The sequence below is a fragment of the Trachypithecus francoisi genome, unplaced genomic scaffold, assembly GCF_009764315.1.
Source record: "Trachypithecus francoisi isolate TF-2019V2 unplaced genomic scaffold, Tfra_2.0 Lachesis_group8, whole genome shotgun sequence".
NCBI lineage: Eukaryota > Metazoa > Chordata > Mammalia > Primates > Cercopithecidae > Trachypithecus > Trachypithecus francoisi.
The window spans coordinates 55,825,994-55,848,004 of record NW_022681473.1 but is presented as its reverse complement, the minus strand read 5'-3'; the positions used below and the strand labels follow the sequence as shown (position 1 = coordinate 55,848,004).

The window sequence follows — 22,011 nt, the reverse complement described above, 5'->3', positions numbered from 1 at the left end:
TTTTTTTTTTTTTTTGAGGTGGAGTTCACTCAGGCTGGAGTGCAGTGGTAGATCTCGGCTCACTGCATCCTCCAACTCGCAGGTTCAAGTAATTCTCCTTCCTTAGCCTCCTGAGTAGCTGGGATTACAGGCACCTGCCACCACACTTGGCTAATTTTTGTATTTTTAGTAGAGACAGGGTTTCACCTAGTTGGCCAGGCTGGTCTCGAACTCCTGACCTCAGGTGATCCACCCACCTCAGCCTCCCAAAGTGCTGGGATTACAGACGTGAGCTACCATGCTTAGCCTAATTTTTTTCTTTTTTTTTTTTTTTTGAGACGGAGTCTTGCTCTTGTCACCCGGGCTGGAGTGCAGTGACGCAATCTCGGCTCACTGCAACCTACGTCTTCCAGATTCAAGTGATTCTCCTGCCTCAGCCTCCCAAGTAGCTGGGATTGCAGTCATCTGTCACCACGCCCGGCTAATTTTTGTATTTTTAGTAGTGACTGTGTTTCACCACGTTGGCCATGTTGGTCTCAAACTCCTGACCTTAGGTGATCCACCCACCACGGCCTCCCAAAGTGCTGGGATTACAGATGTGAGCCACTATGCCCAGCATAATTTTTTTCTTTTTTCGGTAGAGACAAAGTTTCACTGTGTTGCCCGGGCTGGTCTTGAACTCCTGGCCTCAAGTCGTCTTCCCTCCTTGGCCTTCCCAAGTGCTGCAATTACAGGTGTGAGCCACCATGCCCAGCCTGCAAGGAAAATTTTAGTGGGCTACAAAACACAGTAAAATAGCTGACAGTGTTATTAGACTGAAACGATGAGAACATGGCGCAGACAGATTTAGACAGATTACTGTAATACTTTTGAATATTACAATAGGGTAATACTCTTAAGTGAGAGGATGAAAAAGAAGTGTTTTTTTTTTTGAGATAGAGTTTCACTCTGTTGCTCAGGCTGGAGTGCATGATCACTGCTGCCTCCACCCCGCGGGTTCAAGTGATTCTCCTGCCTCAGCCCCCCGAGTAGCTGGGATTATAGGCACCCGTCACCATACCCGGCGGATTTTCTTGTATTTTTAGTAGAGACAGGGTTTTGTCATGTTGGCCAGGCTGTTCTCAAACTCCTGACTTCAGGTGATCCACCAGCCTCACCCTCCCAAAGTGCTGGGTTTATAGGTGTGAGCCACCATGCCCAACAACAAAAATTTTGAAGAGTAAAAATCATGGCTGGCTGGTGCAATGGCTCATGCACTTTGGGAAGCTGAGGTGGGTGGGTCATGAGGTCAGGAGTTCAAGACCAGCCTGGCCAGCATGGTGAAAACCCTTCTCTACTAAAAATACAAAAATTAGCTGGGCGTGGTGGTGTGCGCCTGTAACACCAGTTTACGAAGTTTAAGAGAGGTGTTTTTTGTTCTTTTTCACATCAGTAGTTCAGTTAAGATCAAACCATCACCAAAATGGGCATACCTGATGACTAGACCTAGATGTTCATTTCTAAATTCTTGTCTCTGCGCTCAGCTCTTTTCTGACAGGTATTTTTAGCTTTAAGCCTAGCAGGCCCTATCTCTGTTGTCACTTCAAAGGTGTCAGGCTCTACCTACCTGCCAGTCAGTTTCATATATTCAGTTTTTGAATAGTCCTGGAACTGCACAAAGCCTTCAAGTTTCAACATTTCACCCATCCAGTAGGATATTCTACTGCCCCAATTAAAATTGGCAGTATAAACTCTTTCTCCATACTTTAACCCTTAGCATCTTATGCAGTCTGTGAGAACTTTGTCTCATTTGCCAGCACATTCTGAGTACTTTTTACTTCACTGAATGATGTTTGTTTAATGGAACATGCTTAGACTCTGGCTATATTTAAATATAACTCAACACTGGATGTGGCTTATGCCTATAATCCCAGCTGCTCAGGAGGCTGAGGCAAGAGGATCACATGAGCCCAAGAATTTGAGGTTGCAGGGTCCTGCCACTGCAGTCCAGCCTGGGTGACACAGTGAAACTCGACTCTCAAATATATATCATATATTTTCTGGGCGCAGTGGCTCACACCTGTAATCCCAGTACTTTGGGAGGCTGAGGCATGCAGATCACTTGAGGTCAGAAGTTTGACACCAGCCTGGCCAACATGGTGAAACCCCACCTCTACTAAAAATACAAAAACGAGCCAGGTGTGGTGGCACACACCTGTAATCCTAGCTACTTGAGAGGCTGAGGCATGAGAATCGCTTGAACCTGGGAGGTGGAGGGTGCAGTGAGCTGAGATCACGCCATTGCATTCTAGCCTGGGCTACAGTGAGAGGCTGTCTCCAAAAAAAAAAGGAGGGGGGGAATAATGCAGTATTTGTCTTTTTGTGACAGAAAATTAGCTTATGCTAATTTTATACTCAGCAGGAGTCTTTTTCTTTTTTACCTCCCCCATGCCCTGAGACGGAGTTTCACTCTTGTTGCCCAGCCTGGAGTGCAGTGTTGTGATCTCGGCTCACTGCAACCTCTGCCTCCCCGGTTCAGGCAATTCTCCTGCCTCAGCCTCCCAAGTAGCTGGGATTACAGGCGTGCACTAGCACGCCCGGCTAATTTTTGTATTTTTAATAGTAACGGGGTTTCACCTTGTTGGTCAGGCTGGTATCGAACTCCTGACCTCAGGTGATCCATCCACCCTGGCCTCCCAAAGTGTTGGGATTACAGGTGTGAGCCACTGCACACAGCCCACGGGTCTTAACAGTAGGGTACTGGTGTTACTTTGAGTTTTCTCTGTCAGCCTTTGGAGGTGCCAAGGAAATGACGTTTCAGCTTGTTCTATGAACAGTTATAGATTATGGATCCTTTTGTACCTAAAAGGTCACCCCTTAACTTTTTATTTTTTTTCTTTAAATATGCGTGCCACCACATCTAGCTAATTTTTTTGTATTTTTAGTAGAGACAGGGTTTCACCATGTTGGCCAGGCTAGTCTCAAACTCCTGACCTCAGGTGATCCATCTGCCTTGGCCTTTCAAAGTGCTGTGAATTCAGGTGTGAGCCACTGCGCCCAGCCTTGACTGACTTTTATCATAGCACTGATACCTTTTTGTGTATCTGAACAGTAGTTCCTACTTTTGGTCTAATGAGGGTACAGTTCATAATATTTCCAAGACAAATTTCTTCAAGCAATCCTAAACGTAAAATGAATTACAAGTTATTACTACTATCTGTGTATTGCTCTTTTATTTATTTATTTATTTACTTACTTATTTATTTTTTGAGACGGAGTGTCACTCTTGTAGCCCAGGCTGGAGTGCAATGGCACGATCTCAGCTCACTGCAACCTCCGCCTCCTGGGTTCAAGCAATTCTTCTGCCTCAGCCTCCCGAGTAGCTTAGGATTACAGGCTTGCACCATCATGCTCAGCTAATTTTTTTTTTTTGTAGTTTTAGTAGAGACAGGGTTTCACCATGTTGGCCAGGCTAGCCTCAAACTTCTGACCTCAGGCGATCCACCCACCTGGGCCTCCCAAAGTGTTGGGATTACAAGCGTGAGCCACTGTGCCCATCCTGCTCTTTTAAATATTGGTGCTAAGTCAGATCTTTGGACCTGGAAAGGTCATCCTCAAGACATCTGGTTCAGTTCCCTGGCCCAAGGTAGCTAAATTATCCCAGCTACTGTTTGAGGTAAGCCAAGGTCCACAGAGGTAAGGAGACCTGGAGGTAGAAGGGAAGAAGGAGGTTGTGTTGGTAATTGGCAGAAGAGTTGCCCATTCATCCACTTATTCAATACCTATTGTACTTCTACTATGGGCCAAGCACTTTTTAGGCACTAGAGTCAGCAGTGAGCAAACAAACAAAAATCTCTGTCCATTCTCATGGAAAGGGAAATAGATAAACTAAATAAGTAAATACATGTAATTTGTCAAATAATAAGTACTATGCAGAAATATGGAGGGGAAAAGAAGGATGGGGTTTACCATGATTGAGCAGTTGGGAGGTACAGTTTGAAATGGGATGGACAGAGAAGCTCTCATTCCATTTGAGCAAAGACTTGAAGAGGTGAGGGAATGAATAATGAAGATACTGGGGAAAATGTTTCAGGCAGAAGGAAACTCAAATGAACATGTCTTAAGACAGCAGAACATCCAGTATGCTTGAGGAAAAGCAGGGATGCCATTGTAGCTGAAGTGGAGTGAATGAGATGGTGAGTAGTAGGAAATGAGGGGCAAGATCATTAGCCTCTTGGTCAGTGTAAGGATTTGGGGATTTTACTCTGATGAGTAGTCCTCGAAAGGTTTTGAGCAGAAGAGGGACATGAGCTCACTTTTCCCTTCAAAAGACACTGACTGCTGTGTCAAAAGAAGAGTGTAGGAGGCTAATGGAGAAGCAGGGAAATAAGTTAGGCTGCTGTTACAGTAATGCAGATGAGAGACTGGTTGTGGCTTGGATCAGGGAAGTAATGGTGAAGGTTGTGAGAGGTAGCCAGATTCGGGGTAGATTTCTGAAGATTAAGTCAACAAAATATGCTGACACATTGTAAGTGGGAATCCTCAACAATGCTAAACCCAAAGGAGTCAAATTATGGGAATTTTAGAGATCATATAAAACTGATGGGTACAATTCGTCAGTGCGCTTCTAAGTTGCTGAGCACACTGATGGAAAGATTGTGCCCATCAGTTTGAATTTTTGAATTATGAGATGCATGCCTTGGACTTTGGGCTAATACTCTTACCCTACATATTGAGTGAAATTTCATCTTATTTCCAACACCATTACATCCTCAGCAGTTTTTTGTGGTTCATAAATATTATTTGTAACTTTCATTTCATATGTATCGTTCCTAAGTGTCTTTATTTTTCTTCAAGGTAGAAGATGTTGTTAGCCCAAATAAATCGAGATTCTCAGGGAATGACAGAGTTTCCTGGAGGAGGGATGGAGGCTCAGCATGTTACCCTGTGCTTGACAGAGGCAGTCACCGTGGCAGGTGAGCCGTTGTGTTTGAAGGGATGAGTTTGAAAATATCATTTATCTTAAAGGAAAATGAAAATTTACAACTTTCTAGTTCCTGATTTAGCAGAAAACAACATATATAAACCTAGGTCTTTCTATGAGGTTTTTTTTTTTTTTTTTGAAACGGGTCGGAGTTGTACTCTTGTTGCCCAGGCTGCAGTGCAATGGCGTGATCTCGGCTCACTGCAACCTTTGCCTCCCAAGTTCAAGCGATTCTCCTGCCTCAGCCTCCTGAGTAGCTGGGATTATAGGCATGCACCATTACGCCAGCTAATTTTTGTATTTTTAGTAGAGGCAGGGTTTCGCCACGTTGGCCAGGCTGTTCTCAAACTCCTGACCTCAGGTAATCAACCTGCCTCGGCCTCCCAAAGTGCTGGGATTACAGGCATGAGCCACTGCGCCCAGCCTCTATGTGTATTTTTTACCTTGGTGTGGGTACAGTAGGGCACGGAATTTTTTTTTCTTTTTCTTTTTTTTTTTGAGACAAGGTCTTGCTTTGTTGCCCAGGCTGGAGTGCAGTGGCACAATCTCGGCTCACTGCAACCTCTGCCTCCTGGGCTTAAGACATCCTGTCACCTCAGCCTCCCAAGTAGCTGAGACTACAGGCACATGCTAGCGTGCCCAGCTAATTATTTTATTTTTAGTAGAGACATAGTTTCACCATGTTGCCCAGGCTGGTCTTGAACTCCTGGACTCAAGCCATCCACCCACCTCAGCCTCCAAAAGTCCTGGGATTACAGGCATGAGCCTTTTGTTACCAGCCTATTTTTTTGGTAAGTGCTAAATCTCACTTTTTTTTTTTTTGAGGCGGAGTCTGACTCTGTCGCCCAGACTGGAATGCAGTGGTACAATCTCGGCTCACTGCAACATCTGCCTCCTGAGTTCAAGCAATTCTTCTGCCTCAGCCTCCCAAGTAGCTGGGACTACAGGCACGCACCACCGTGCCCGGCTAATTTTTGTATTTTAAGTAGAGACAGGGTTTCACCACATTGGCCAGACTGGTCTCAAACTTCTGACCTTGTGATCCACCCGTGTCTCCAAAGTGCTGTGATTACAGGTGTGAGCCACCACACCTGGCCACTAAATCTCATTTTGAGTCTGAGTTAAGCAATCTACCTTTTTTCTGATCTTTATTTTTTAAAAAAATTAGCGTGTCCATATGCTAGCTGTCTAAAGAAAATATTGATTTTTTTTATAATAGATGGTGACAACTTAGAAAATATGGAAGGCGTAAGCTTGCAAGCAGTAACACTTGCAGATGGTTCTACTGCTTACATACAACACAATTCTAAAGGTATGTGCCTCACATATGGCTGATTGGTTAACACCAGTGATTTATGACCTGTGAGTTGGAGCACCTAGAAGCTATCCCACCTTTCCTATCTCTCCTAAAGATGCTGTATTGCACATGATAATTTTAAGTCATTTCAGTTTAATTCCTTTTTTTTAAAAAATATAATTTGTGGTCGTCCCTTGAGATACTTGGGAGATACCCTGGGATATCAAAATTAGTGGGGGAGAGGAGAGCAAGGAGTATGTCTGGACTATTTTCTAGTAAGACCTTTCTTGCTTCTTTACTTCAGGTCATTATTTCATATTTTTACCAAATATGTGTAAGAGTAAAGACATTTGGGGCTGGGCACTGTGGCTCGTGCCTGTAATCCTAACAGTTTGGGAGGACGAGGCGGGTGGATCACCTGAGGTCGGAAGTTCAAGACCAGCCTGATCAACATGGAGAAACCCTGTCTCTACTAAAAATACAAAAGTAGCTGGGCATGGTGGTGCATGCCTGTAATCCCAGCTACTCAGGAGGCTGAGGCAGGAGAGTCGCTTGAATCCAGGAGGCAGAGGTTGCGGTGAGCCGAGATCATGCCACTGCACTCTGGCCTGGGCAACAAGAGCAAAAACTCTGTCTCAAAAAAAAAAAAGACATTTGGTCTTGCTTATCTAACATTGTCTCTGAATTAGTGTTTGCTTTGCTCCAGGAAACAGCCAAGTCCTCAAAAACTCCTTGTTTTTATGGAAACCTACTGAACACATGCATACATAAACAAGGGTCTTTTAGCCCTCAGGGATGAGAATGACAACTGACTTCACATACACTGACATATCTGTCTGTCTTCCCAGCTTCAGCTCCCCCCGGTCATGGTCACTGATTCTAAGTGACTCTGAAAATACCTATATAGCAGTCAAACTCATGTAGCCTGCTGTGATGAGCCACTCTTCCTCTTGACCTCATCTAATTGAAAATTGCAGGGGAGGAAGGATGGCTGAGGGAGGATTTTCTGCTTTCTGTAGGATCACTGGATGTGTTATTGAATTGCCTCAGAACGTTGAGGGAAGAATCAAGATGAACACGAGCTTAAGTTGTGTATGTTTTTATAGTTGATATCATTTTGAAATTGTATAAAGTTTAAAATTTTTGTTTGTGCCAATTTATTGTCTTGAATCTTTTGTTCTAGATGGAAAACTCATAGATGGCCAGGTCATTCAGTTGGAAGATGGTTCTGCTGCCTATGTTCAACATGTACCCATACCTAAAAGTAGTAAGTATTTAAGATAACGGCACAGGAAACCATTTTAATTCTCGGCTTTTAGTATTTGCTGCCTGCAGCTCCCTCTTACTACCTAAACTTGTACTTGATCTCAAGTCCTCCTTCTGTAAAGGGAGATTATAGATGCCACAGAGTGGATCTTTAAGACTTTCTCTTAAAGATAATGGAAAAGAAGTTACTGGACTGCACTGTGGAGATTGAGTAACAGTCCTAAGTGAATGTTTCTGTTTTTTGAGTTGAATCGTACATGTCTCTCATTTTCTTCATTTTTCCCCTTCTTTCAACTCACTTTAATACTGGTATATATTCCTAAAACCAATATTCTAATATCTTTTTACCTTTAAAGACTGACTCAGAGAAGCTTTGCTGAACTTACTTAAATGTTCAAAGACTCATGAAGCAAATATAGATGGTTATAATGTGTTAATGGTTTATTGACTCTTGTTGCTAAGTGAGTTAATTGGAATGTGCTAGAAAACATGAGATCTAAATGTAAGCATTGTTCTTGAGCAGGGGACAGTTTGCGTCTAGAGGATGGTCAAGCAGTGCAGTTAGAAGATGGTACCACAGCATTTATTCACCACACCTCCAAAGGTAAAATAACTTTGAAAGTATGAATAAAATAAGGGAGAAGTGAGAGTGTAGGGGGAAAGAAGACCTGTGTTTAGCTTCTGAAGTGTTGTCATAGGAAAGAATTGTATTTCTTCATTAAAGTACAAGGTGGCATGGTTTAAGGAAAAATTTTCCTACAATTTGAGATGTCCAGTGACAGGCTGGAACAGCAAACCAAATGACTGGTCCCTGGAAGACTGAAAGTAGAGGCCGCATTTTGTTTTTTTGGTTGGCTTTTTTTTTAAGAGACAAGGTCTCATTGTTGCCAGGCTGGAGTGTGGTGGCATAAGCACAGCTCACTGCAGGCTCAAACTCCTGGGCTCAGGGATCCTCCCACCTCAGCCTCCTGAATAGCTGGGACTACAGGTGCGCGCCGCTTCTCCCGGCTAATTTTTTCATTTTTTGTAGAGATAGGGTCTTACTCTGTTGCCAGGCTAATCTTAAACTCCTGACCTCAAGCCAGCCTCCCAAAGTGCTGGGATTATAGGCGTTAGCTACTGCATTCAGCCTTAATTTCATATTTTAAATGTAGCCTTGGCTACTTTTTAAAAAGACTAAGAAATAAAATCACGATGTAACATTGAAATGGTTAACTTCATATTTTATTTATTTCTGTATTTTAGAGATAAGATCTTACTCTGTTAGGCTAGAGAGCAGTGGCACGATCATAGCTCACTACAGCCTTGAATTCCTGGGCTTAAGGGACTTTCCTGCCTCAGCCTTGTGAGCATCTAGGACTATACGTGTGTGTCACCACAGCCAGCTAAAATTTTAACTTTTATTTTCTGATTAAATTTTTTTTGTTAAATATAGGGTCTTGCTCTGTTGCTTCAAGCTGGTCTTGAACTCCTGGCCTCAAGAAGTCCTCCTGCTCCGACCTCCCAAAACACTGGGGTCACAGACATGAACCACTTTGCCTAACCTGTTTCTTTCTCTTAAATAGAATTTTTTGGCTGGATGTGGTAGCTCATGCCTATAATCCTAGCACTTTGGGAGGCCAACGCAGGCGGATCACCTGAGGTCAGTGGTTCGAGACTAGCCTGGCCAACATGGCAAAACCCTGTCTCTACTAAAAATACAAAAATTAGCCGGGTGTGGTGGCGCATGCCTTTAATTCTGGCTACTCAGGAGGCTGTGGCAGGAGAATCGCTTGTACCCAGAAGGAGGTTGCAGTGTAGTCGAGATCGTGCCACTGCACTCCAGCCTGTGCAACAAAGTGAGACTCTGTCTCAAAAATAAAAACAAAAAAAAAAACGTATGTATATACATATATATAAAATTTTAAAAGCAGGGTCCTTTGCCTACTGTGTTTAATTGAAACTAAGTATACAGTTTCAAAAATATTTGAAGCAAATACAGCAAAACGTTAATACTTACTACATTTGTTTAAGGGAAGTTCAGGGTTTTGAGGTGGAATGTGTAGGAATGATGAGTACAGCTCTGCAGCCAGACTATGTAGATTCAAAACCACTGTTTTTTTTTTTTTTTTTAGTTGTGTGACATTAAGCAGATTACTTCTCTGTTCTTTAGTTTCATCATCTGTAAAATGAGGATTATAGTACGTGTCCATATCATATGTAGGGTTGTTGTGAGGGCAGAATGCACAAACATGTAAAGCACTTAGAACTGTGTTTGTCACATACTAAATGCTCAACAAATGTTACCTATTGTTACTACTTTAGATAGTATTTTATTTTATTTTATTTATTTATTTTTTCAAGACAGTCTCGCTCTGTTGCCAGGCTGGAGTGCAGGGGCACAATCTCGGCTTATTGCAACCTCTGCCTCCTGGTTTCAAGTGATTCTCCAGCCTCAGCCTCCCAAGTAGCTGAGATTACAGGCACCCGCCACTACGCCCGGCTAATTTTTGTATTTTAGTAGAGATGGGGTGTCACCATGTTGGTCAGGCTGGTCTCAAACTCCTGACCTCAGATAGTCTGCCCACCTCAGCCTTCCAAAGTGCTGGGATTACAGGAGTGAGCCACCACGTCCAGCTGAAGAATATTTTATTACAGAATGACATAACACATTTTAGAAAGACTGTTTTGTTGTGAAGCCAAAGGGAGGAATCTTTAAAAAAATTAAAATACTTAAATTTATAAATAAATTTGTTTAATTACAGTTGGAAAAAAGTAAAGTCTGCACCCCTTCCTTCCTTCCTTCCTTCCTTCCTTCCTTCCTTCCTTTCTCTCTTCTCTTTCTCTCTTTCGACAGAGTCTTGCTCTGTCACCAGGCTGGAGTGCAGTGGCATGATCTCGGCTCACTGCAACCTCCACTTCTCAGGTTCAAGTGATTCTCCTGCTTCAGCCTCCTGAGCAGCTGGGACTACAGGTGCGCGCCACCATGCCCAGCTATTTTTTTGGTATTTTTAGTAGAGATGGGATTTCACCATGTTGGCCAGGATGGTCTCGATCTCTTTTTTTTTTTTTTTTTTTTTTTTTGAGGCGGAGTCTCGCTCTGTCGCCCAGGCTGGAGTGCAGTGGCCGGATCTCAGCTCACTGCAAGCTCCGCCTCCCGGATTTACGCCATTCTCCTGCCTCAGCCTCCCCAGTAGCTGGGACTACAGGCGCCCGCCATCTCGCCCGGCTAGTTTTTTTGTATTTTTAGTAGAGACGGGGTTTCACCGTGTTAGCCAGGATGGTCTCGATCTCCTGACCTCGTGATCCGCCTGTCTCGGCCTCCCAAAGTGCTGGGATTACAGGCTTGAGCCACCGCGCCCAGCCTCGATCTCTTAACTTTGTGATCTGCCCGGCTTGGCCTCCCAAAGTGCTGGGATCATAGGCGTGAGCCACTGCGCATGGGCACACTTTTTTCTTTATCAATAAGTGTTAGTCATAAGTTAATTGTAACTGGCTAGATTTATTATTTCACTCTCTCTATATATATATCGATATAAAATCACAATTTTATATCGATACCATTATAGATATAGATATATCTTAGTGTGGACATTTAGAGGGTAAAAAGAAAAACACCGTGGAGGGACTGTGGAGTCATACTGACATGAGTTCAAATTCTGATTTCTCTGCGTATTGATTTTGACTGTTAATTGTTAGTGTGGTTTTTTTGTTTGTTTGTTTTTTGAGAGGGACTCTCGCTGTGTTGCCCAGGCTGGAGTGCAGTGGCATAATCTTGGCTCACTGCAACCTCTGCCTCCCGGGTTCAAGAGATTCTCCTGCCTTAGCCTCCCCAGTAGCTGGGAATACAGGCATGTGCCACCATGCCCGGCTGATTTTTTTTCTATTTTTAGTAGAGCGGGTGTTTCACCGTGTTAGCCAGGATGGTCTCAATCTCCTGACCTCGTGATCTGCCCGTCTCGGCCTCTCAGAGTGCTGGGATTATAGGCTTGAGCCACTGCACCCGGCCTGTTACTGTTTTTTAAATTTTCTGATTCCTAAGGAAAGTGATGTTACTTCTCCAAACCTGAGTTCCCATTTATACAATGAAGGCGGTAAATATACCTGCCTTGCAGAATTACTGTGAGGATTAAATGAAATAACACATATAAAGTACGTGGTCCAGTACTCAGAGTAAACTACTCAATAAAAGCTCATTTCTCTCTTCCTTTCAATATGTAAATGTTTGTCAGATTTTACCTTTAATTTAATGCCATTCTCTTCCACTCTCTCAGATAGTTATGACCAGAGTGCATTACAGGCGGTTCAGCTGGAAGATGGCACCACAGCTTATATCCACCACGCAGTGCAAGTCCCGCAGTCTGACACCATCTTGGCAATTCAGGCTGATGGGACAGTGGCAGGTCTGCACACTGGGGATGCCACAATTGACCCCGACACCATCAGTGCTTTGGAACAGTATGCAGCAAAGGTATAGCATTTCACAATGTCAAGAATGTCCAATATATAACTTCTTTATTTTTCATGAAAAGAAAAGAAAACAAAAAAGTACACCTCATCAAAAAAAACTGGCCAATTTTGGCCAGGCATGGCGTGATATCACACCTGTAATCCTAGCACTTTGGGATGCTAAGATGGGAGGATTGTTTGAGCACAGATCCCTGTCTCAAATTCAGAAATTAAAAAAAGAAAAAGACACTAGCAATTCAAAGTCAAAATCAGTCAGTATCGAAGAGATCAGCATTTATCTTAAGTGAAGTGTAGAAAGACTGGAAAAAAAAATAAGGGAATAGGGTAAAGGATTATAGAAGAGAAATGAGTGGCAGGTAATTCACCAAAAGATACACAAAGATGAGGAGCTATAAGAGAAATAATAAAGTATAAATGGAACTGCTTATTAATTAAGAAGTAGTAACTATAGATGAGGAAAAGTAAAGTCTCAAGTTTTATATCAAAAGGGCTGATTTTTTTTCTCCTGCATTGAACATGTATCTCTCATATAACTTAAAAGGTTTTTTTTTTTTTTTCACTTTTATTAGGGAAATTTTCTTGTTTTTCCTTTACAAACAAAATAAATAGAGACAGAGTCTCGCTCTTTTGCCCAGGCTGATTTTGAACTTCTGGGCTCAAATGATCCTCCTGCCTCAGCCTCCCAAAGTGCTGGGATTACTGGCGTGAGCCACCATGCCCAGACTATTATGGAAACTTTCAAATATACACAAAAATAAATGATAATGAAGCACCATGTAGTTTTTTTTTTTTCTTTTGTTGTTTTTGTAAGCTTCTCCCTGAACCATGTACTTAATCAGGCTAAACCGTTATCAAAATGTAAAATGTTTTAAAGCTTTATTTTATTCCTATAGGTGTCCATTGATGGAAGTGAAAGTGTAACAGGTTCTGGAATGATTGGAGAAAATGAGCAAGAGAAAAAAATGCAGGTATGTAAAACTACTTTTTAATATAAAAATCTATCTTAGCATTTCTGTGCCCTTCTGTGGATGAAAGCAAGAATAGGTAACTCACTACCTCTCTAGGAAAATCTCACCAATTCAGAAAAACAATGTATGTATTAGGCAGTAGCTTTCTCAAACTGCCTGAGGCCCCAGTGTTCATTGGTGGATGCAAAATGACACGAAAGAAATGGAAATATCACAGAAATCCAGTTGAAACTTGTGTGCTGAATTCTAAGGCAGTTTTCTGGACAAGGCAGTTGTGGAGACAAGGTGATTTCCTGACTGCCCCCACCCATGGCATGGCAATTTGTGGATACTTTTTCTGGGACTCCATGATGATTCTTTCTAAATAATCCTCACTGCTTTGCTTTTTGTATTTTTAAATTTCTTCTCCTTCCAACTGATTCCCTCCATATTTTCCTTTTCAACTTCTGAAGAGAGTCCAGCCTAGCTAATCTTGGACAAAGCTGTTTATACTTTTTCTACCAGACTGCTTCCTGGTCTACAGGTGACCTATGGGCTGGTTTCCCATGGTTCAAATGTTCACCCTGGGTCCAGTCATTGGCTGCCCCTTACCTAAGTAACAGCCTAGAGCACCAGTGCTTCTCAAAGTTTTGTAGTATGTACAAAGTAGTCACAGGTACATTCTTGGGTATCTCCTACAATCAAAAATTCAAAACTTACGTTATTCAAGAATCGTTTTTGTGTTTGGGGGGGGATGTTTGTGTGCAGGGTATGCTTGGAGCTTATACAATGATTGTAGTACATTCCTGCTTTAATGCTGCTCTTTATTTTCTCAGCAATTATCTCTAATATTTTGTTGACTGTTCCTTTATAGTAGTTTTTTTTTTTCATTCTTCAGAGTTTTATTATATTTAACTCCTTGAATTACTACTCAGGGTCACATTTATAACCTTGAGCATTAACGTGACCACTTATGACATTGAGTGATACTGTTAGGGGTTGTCAAGAAGATTTTACATTTATGCTAATAGTAAGTGATAAAATAACAGGAATCACTGAACTCACTTGTAGAAATATGCTTCTGGCCAGGCATGGTGGCTCATGCCTGTAATCCCAGCACTTTGGGAAGGCTGAGGTATATGGATGAGTTGAGGTTGGGAGTTCGAGACCAACTTGGCCAACATGGTGAAACCCTGCCTCTACTAAAAATACAAAAAATTAGCCAGGCATGGTGGCTAGTGCCTATAATCCAAGCTACTCAGGAGGCTGAGGCGGGAGAATCGCTTGAACCCAGGAGGCGGAGGTTGCAGTAAGCCCAGATTGCACTATTGCACTCCGGCCTGGGCAGCAAGAGCAAAACTGTCTCAAAAAAAACAAAAAAGAAATATGATGCTTCTACACATTGCTGAATAGCCAGTATTTCTGTTTACCAGCTGAAGTGATGCCTCAAAGTGGCAATAGTATAAATACAGTTTTCAGTTCACTAAGCCCATCAGCTTTGATGCTGTGTGATTCTTAGCAAAATTTTCAGGTCTCAATTCATGTTCATATTTTGTGAATGAAATGAGACTTTAGGGTGGGTATGGTGGCTCACACTTGTAATCTGAATACTTTGAGAGGCTGAGGTGGGAAGATTGCTTGAACCCAGAAGTTTGAGACCAGCCTGGGCAACAAAGTGAGACTCTGTCTGTACAAAAAATTTAAAAATTAGCAAGACGTGGTGGCACACATTTGTAGTCATAACTATTTGGGAGGCTAGGGCAGGAGGATCCCTTGAGCCTGTGGTTTGAAGTTACAGTGAGCTGATTGCGCCACTGCACTCCAGCCTGGGCAACAGAGCAAGACCCTGTTCTCCCCTACCCCCCCAAGAATGAGACTTCAATATTTTTTATACAGTTCTATGTCAAATCCACCTAAGTCAACGTCTATTAAGATGCAAACACAGGGTAAATATATGCGGGAGTTATAGGTCAGTGGCTTGGAGTATTGGAGTGGCCCAGTAAGTTATCTATCTTATTGGTAACTGACAGACAACTACATTTTTAAAAAATAGAATATTTTAAAGAAAAGGCTGGGCACAGTGACTCACGCCTGTAATCCTAGCACTTTGGGAGGCCAAGACGGGTGGATCATCTGAGGTCAGGGGTCTGAGACCAGCCTGGCCAACATGGCGAAACCCCATTTCTATTAAAAATACAAAAATTAGTTGGATGTGGTGGTGTGTGCCTATAATCCCAGCTACTCGGGAAGCTGAGGCAGGAGAATTGCTTGAACTTGGGAGGTGGGGGTTGCATTGAGCCAAGATTGCACCACTGCACCCCAGCCTGGGCAACCGAGCGAGACTGTCTGAAAAAAAAAAAATTTCTGAACTCAATAGCTAGGAATTCAGAACTGCTGAGGCAAAATGTCATAAAAAGCCCCATTACTCTTTATCTGTAGACATATTACCATTTGGTATGGGTACCAGTAGACAAATAGAAGACTGTTGAATAGGATTCTTTTTTTTTTTTTTTTTACTGTAGCTCTTTCTCCTTTGCCTTTTGTACCTCTTCCTTACAGACTAGATCTGCAGTGTCCAATATGGTTGCCACTAGCCATATGTGGCACTTGAAATGTGACTAGTCCAAATTGAGATGTGCTGTAAGTGGATTTTGAAGACATAGTACAATAAAAAGAACGTAAAATATCAATAATTTCTTATATTGATAACATTGAAATGATAATTTGGACTTACTGGGTAAAACAAAATAATTACTATTAATTTCACCTGTTTAATTTTTTTCAGTTGGTTACTAGAAATTTTTTATTTTATTTTATTATTTTATTATTTTATTATATTGATTTATGTATTTTGAGATGGAGTCTTACTCTCTTGCCCAGGGTGGAGTGCAGTGGTGTGATCTTGGCTCATTGCAGCCTCCACCTCCCGGGTTCAGATGTTTCTTCTGCCTCAGCCTCCCGAGTAGCTGGGATTACAGGCATGTACCACCACACTCAGCTAATTTTTGTGTTTTTAATAGAGACGGGGTTTCCTCCTGTTGACCAGTCTGGTCTTGAACTCCTTACCTCCAGCAATCAACTCACCTCAGCCTCCCAAAATGCTGGGATTACAGGTGTGAGCCAACATGCCTGGTATTTTTTTTTTTGAAACAGAGTCTTGCTCTATCAGACTAGAGTGCAGTGGCGCGATCTCAGCTCATTGCAACCTCCATTCAAGCCTGCTCAGTTCAAGCAGTTCTCCTGCCTCAGCCTCCCGAGTAGCTGGGACTGTAGGCATCCACCACCATGCCTGGCTAATTTTTTGTATTTTTAGTAGAGATGGGGTTTCACCATGCTGGCCAGGCTGGTCTCGAACTCCTGACCTTGTGATCCGCCCATTCGGCCTCCCAAAGTGCTGGGACCACAGGCGTGACCCCGCACGCGTGACCCCTATTTTATTTATTTATTTATTTTTTGAGACTGAGTCTTGCTCTGTCGCTCAGGCTGGAGTGTAGTAGTGCAGTGTTGGCTCAAGTGAGCCTCCTGCCTTGACGTCCCAAAGTCCTGGGATTATAGGTGTGAACCAATTTACGTGGCCAGAATTTTTTTTTTTTTGAGATGGAGTCTCACTCTGTCACCAGGCTGGAGTACAGTGGCGTGATCTCAGCTCACTGCAACCTCCGCCTCCCGGGTTCAGGCGATTCTCCTGCCTCAACCTCCAGAGTAGCTGGGACTACAGGCACATGCCACCACACATAGCTAATATTTGTATTTTCAGTAGATACGGGATTTCACCATGTTGGCCAGGATGGTCTCGATCTCTTGACCTCGTGATATGCCCGCCTCAGCCTCCCAAAGTGCTGGGATTCCAGGTGTGAGCCACCGCGCCCAGCTCAGAAAATTTTTAATTACATATGTGACTTGCACTTGTGACTCATTATATTTCTCTTCATTAGTGCTGGATCGGAAGTTCATGACTTCACCATTTTCTAAAACAATTAAGGTTGAGAACCTAGTACTTGGTTTTTTGTGGTTTTTGTTTTTTGAGACAGGGTCTTGCTTTGTTGCCCAGGCTGGAGTGCAGTGGCCTGATCTCGGCTTACTGCAACCTCTGCCTCCTGGGTTTAACCGATTCTCCTGCCTCAGCCTCCCGAGTAGCTGGGGTCACAGGCACGTGCCACCATGCCCGGCTAATTTTTTATATTTTTGTTAAAGAAATATAAAAAAAAAATTTTTATATTTTACCATGTTGGCCAGTCTGATCACAAACTCCTGACCTCAAGTGATCCACCTGCATCTGCCTCCGAAAGTGCTGGGATTACAGGTGTGAGTCACCATGCCCAGCCTGAACCCTGCTTTTCTAAGTCTCTTTTTTTCCACCTCTAAAAGAAAGCTATTAATTAGATCCATGACTGTCTTAGGGGCAAGTTTGTTTTTTTGTTTTTTGTTTTTTGTTTTTTTTTGAGATGGAATCTCACTGTGTTGCCCAGGCTGGAGTGCAAAGGCCTGATCTTGGCTCACTGTAACCTCTGCCTCCCGGTTGAACTCCTGACCTCCAGTGATCTTCCCACCTCAGCCTCCCAAAGCACTAGGATTACAGGCGTGAGCCACCGCACCTGGCCAAAGATTTTTTAAGATAATATTTGTAGTAGTTTTTTTTTAATTCAGAGAAAGTACAAAGAAGAAAACCCAAAATGACCCATAATCTTACTCTACACGTATCTATTTTACATATTTTTAGAGATAAAAGTAATCATGTTTATGTTTAGAAAATCCAAATGGTATAGATTAGTAAAAAATAAAAAGTGAGAGATTTACTGCCTGATAATAATAATTGTTAGAAATCGGCTTTGTTTTTGTTTTCTCTCTCTCTCTTTTTTTTTTTTTTTTTTTGAGAAGAGTCTCGCTCTATCACCCAGGCTGGAGTAGAGTGGCACAATCTCGGCTCACTGCAACCTCTGCCTCCCGGGTTCAAGTGATTCTCATGCCTCAGCTTCCCAAGTAGCAGGGATTACAGGCTCACACCACCATGCCCAGCTAATTTTTGTATTTTTAGTAGAAACAAGGTTTCGCCATGTTGGCCAGGCTGGTCTGGACTCCTGCCCTCACATGATCCACCTAGCTCGGCCTCCCAAGGATTATAGGCAGGAGCCACCATGCCCCGCCTTGTTTTTGTTTTTTAATCTTCCTGGCAGTGCTGATGTGTCTTATGGTTCCTTAGAAGTTCCTCTGGTGCCACACTTCTAGGATTGTTTCCTTTCTTCAAAGAGAACACGTTTTTTCAAATTCAAGTTGTTTTTATTTTATCCTCCCCCAAAAATATAGATTATTTACATCATACAAGTTAACAAACACCAGATTGTAAGTTATATCTGCCATGTGCATTAGGCCATTACAGTAAATGGGATTATAAGTACTAAACCAGACAATATAATGCAATATTTATCCTCAGCCCTATGAGTCTCTCACTCTATAATTACAGAAGGTCTGCTAGTTAGGTCCCACTAGACTACAGCATCCTGAAACCTGGTGGGTTAATAGCTTGAGCTCTAGAGCCAAACTCCTTCAGATCTCACTTCCCAGCTTTTGGCCATGGGCAAGTTACATTACTTAACCCCTCTGAGTCTCATTTTTTCTATTTGTAAATCATCGATAATATTGAATTCATTGGATAGCCAGGGGGGCCAATTAGACAGTATGTGTAAAGCAGCCACCACAGTGCATCACATAAATGCAACTGCTCAGTAAATGCCAGTTAGCCTCTGTATTATTGAGGTCACCTTGGAATTTAATATTAGCTCCAGTCCTGTATCTACCTCTGGAATTTGCACCTCTTTAGAATATAGTGATCCTAGGTGCTAATATAATTAGCACTTCCGGCCGGGCGCGGTGGCTCAAGCCTGTAATCCCAGCACTTTGGGAGGCCGAGACGGGCGGATCACGAGGTCAGGAGATCGAGACCATCCTGGCTAACATGGTGAAACCCCGTCTCTACTAAAAAATACAAAAAAAAAACTAGCCGAGCGACATGGCAGGCGCCTGTAGTCCCAGCTGCTTGGGAGGCTGAGGCAGGAGAATGGCGTAAACCCAGGAGGCGGAGCTTGCAGTGAGCTGAGACCCGGCCACTGCACTCCAGCCTGGGCGGCAGAGCAAGACTCCGTCTCAAAAAAAAAAAAAAAAAAAAAAAAAAAAAAAAAAAAAAAAAAAATTAGCACTTCCTAGATTGTTTAAGCCCAAAAGGACTTAGGTTATCTGTCTAGTATGGGCTTTTCAAGCCTGTTTTTTGAGGTTTCAGTAGTCCTGTCAGGGACTCGCAGATCTCTGATCTACTCTCATCTGCCAAGGCCAACAGCTCCAGTTCCTTTGTCTGTTTTACACAGCAGAATGCTGTGTAAGATTTTATCTGCCAAAGGTGTTTGACTCCTTCAAAAAAGAAAAAACATTACTGACTTAGAACAATGTGTGTGTGTGTGTGTGTGTTTTGAGACAGAGTCTCATGTGTCACCCAGGCTGGAGTGCAGTTGCACAATCTCGGCTCACTGCGGCCTTTGCCTCTTGGGTTCAGGCAATTCTCCTGCCTCAGCCTCCCGAGTAGCTGGGACTACAGGCGCCCGCCTCCATGGGCCTGGCTAATTTTTTGTGTTTTTAGTAGAGACAGGGTTTCACTGTCTTAGCCAGGATGGTCTCGTGATCCACCTGCCTCAGCCTCCCAAAGTTCTGGGATTACGGGTGTGAGCCATTGCACTCGGCCCTTTTTTTTTTTTTGAGATAGAGTTTCACTCTTGTCACCCAGGCGGGAGTGCAAAGGCACAATCTTGGCTCACTGCAACCTCCGACTCCCAGGTTCGAGCAATTCTCCTGCCTCAGCCTCCCGAGTAGCTGGGATTACAGGTGCCCGCCACCACGCCCGGCTAATTTTTGTATTTTTAGTAGAGATGGGATTTCACCACGTTGGCCAGGCTGGTCTCGAACTCCTGACCTCAGGTAATCTGCCTGCCTCGGCCTCCCAAAGTGCTGGGATTACAGGCTTGAGCCACCACACCTGGCCACGATATGTTCTTTATAGACAGGCAGGTACGCCCTATGTATCTTGCACAATGTTACATGATGAATTTATGGCAGAGCTAAGGTTATGTCTTAATTCTCAGAACATACATTAAATACCAATTAAGTCATTTTCTATACATGGTTCTTGGAAGCTGATTAATATTTCCCTGGTGTTAGCTTCAAAATTGCCCTTGAGAGTTTTCCCTTGTGATGATATATCAGATTGCTGTTTCTTTGACAGAGACTGCACATATCTCATGCTACATAACCCTGAAGTACCTATTATAGTTTTGGTCTTTTAATTTAGCTCTTGAGTTTTGGATTCTCTCCATTTTTGCCCCTAAAACATCTGTAGAATCAGCTATTGCTTTCTTTTCCACAGTCATTATCCTAGGTTTGTTTTTATCACTTCTTTCCTGCATGTTTATGATTATACAAACTTCTTTTGGTTTCCCTACCTTATTTGTCTTTACAATCTGTTCCCCACCATTACTGTAGTTCTCTTTCTAAAATGCAGATAGCCAGGCATGGTGGCACGCACCTGTAGTCCCAGCTGTTCGGGAGGCTGAGACACAAGAATTGCTTCAACCTGTGAGGCAGAGGTTGCAGTGACCTGAGATTGCACCACTGCACTCCAGTGTGGGCAACAGAACGAGACCCTGTCTCAAAAATAATGATAATAATAATAATAAATTAATTAAAACACAGAGCTGATCTTGGCTTGTCCCTTACTTAAAAATTTTTAACATCTTCCTTTGGCTTTCATTGTCTAGGCTTACTGTTCCGGGTAGCATCTATTGCTTTTCACAAACTTGGTCCTAAACTTTCATTTTCATGAAACTCATTCTATTATGTAAGCATAATACTCTCATGTTGTTTCCACTTCTTCTAGATATACTCTAAACCTTTTTTTTTTTTTTTTTGGTTGAGATGGAGTCTCGCTCTGTCGCCCAAGCTGGAGTGCAGTGGCGCGATCTCAGCTCACTGCAAGCTCCGCCTCCCGAGTTTACGCCATTCTCCTGCCTCAGCCTCCCAAGTAGCTGGGACTACAGGTGCCTGCCACCTCGCCTGGCTAGTTTTTTGTATTTTTTTAGTAGAGACGGGGTTTCACCATGTTAGCCAGGATGGTCTCGATCTCCTGACCTCGTGATCCGCCCGTCTCGGCCTCCCAAAGTGCTGGGATTACAGGCTTGAGCCACCGCGCCTGGCCGATATACTCTAAACCTTTGATCATACTGTTCCTTCTGCCTGGACAGCACTCCCCAGTCATCTTCTTCAGCCTTCAAATTTCACCCCTAGACAGCTTGCCCTAACCTACATCTCCCTACTTTTGCATTTTGCCCTGTGAGATCTTTTCATAGACTCCTGTGATAGCAATTATTATGTTCTCTTATAATCCTTCATTAATAGCACAGTTTTACTAGCTAGACTGAGAGCCCTACAAAGGCAGGAACAGTATTTTATTTATCATTTTAGGAAGTTGGTATTTAGCCAATCATTTATTAAACATTTATTATTTTACAATGTTGTGATAGGAAGTGGTAGGGAGTTGTGATGGAGGGATAGGTATAAAGGGTAGTTTTTTGGAAATAGAATAAGGTACAGATACAAAGCAGGTTCCAAATAGAAAAAAAACATTTATTTGGGAATTGAGAAGGTAAATGCTAGCCTAGATTGGAGATAAAGAGCTTTGCAAGGAAACATTTCCAATAAAAAAAGAGGGAATCCTGTCACACCCAAATACTGTATGCATTGAGATAAAAGCCAGAATGACTTTTTGACTGTGTCTTCCTGGCCTTTTATTTTTCCAACTACTATATACCGTAGGTCATTGCTATTTTTGTAGTTTTCTTTCCAGAGATTCCTTTTGTTAGTTGGGTGTTTGTACAGGTATTCATCCTACTGCACTTTGTGAGAATGCCTTTAAGAGAGGGCTGTTTTGGGTAATGAGATAGTAGTGGAAATAATTCTGTTGGACACTGCTGTTACTAATAGTTCTTATAGCATGCTAAATGCTAGTGACTTCAGCTGGCTTAGAAATACGAAACCTTGCTGTTATCACCCATGTCCCCACCCCATAGGCA

General features: G+C 42.7%; 1 protein-coding gene across 12 annotated transcripts in view; it reads left to right on the top strand.

Moving 5' to 3' along the window:
- ZNF143 (zinc finger protein 143) overlaps positions 1-22,011 on the top strand; it is a 64,338-nt gene that overhangs the window by 5,319 nt on the left and 37,008 nt on the right. For 4 of the 12 annotated variants that reach the window (XM_033204272.1, XM_033204271.1, XM_033204264.1 and 1 more), the window contains exons 2-7: positions 4,820-4,934; positions 6,162-6,254; positions 7,423-7,506; positions 8,026-8,109; positions 11,759-11,955; positions 12,848-12,922. In XM_033204272.1, coding sequence (XP_033060163.1) covers positions 4,820-4,934; positions 6,162-6,254; positions 7,423-7,506; positions 8,026-8,109; positions 11,759-11,955; positions 12,848-12,922 — 648 coding nt within the window. Of the gene's footprint in view, positions 1-3,486; positions 3,635-4,815; positions 4,935-6,161; positions 6,255-7,422; positions 7,507-8,025; positions 8,110-11,758; positions 11,956-12,847; positions 12,923-22,011 lie in introns of those variants that run through there. The other 8 variants (XM_033204268.1, XM_033204269.1, XM_033204273.1 and 5 more) reach the window with 8 other exon arrangements.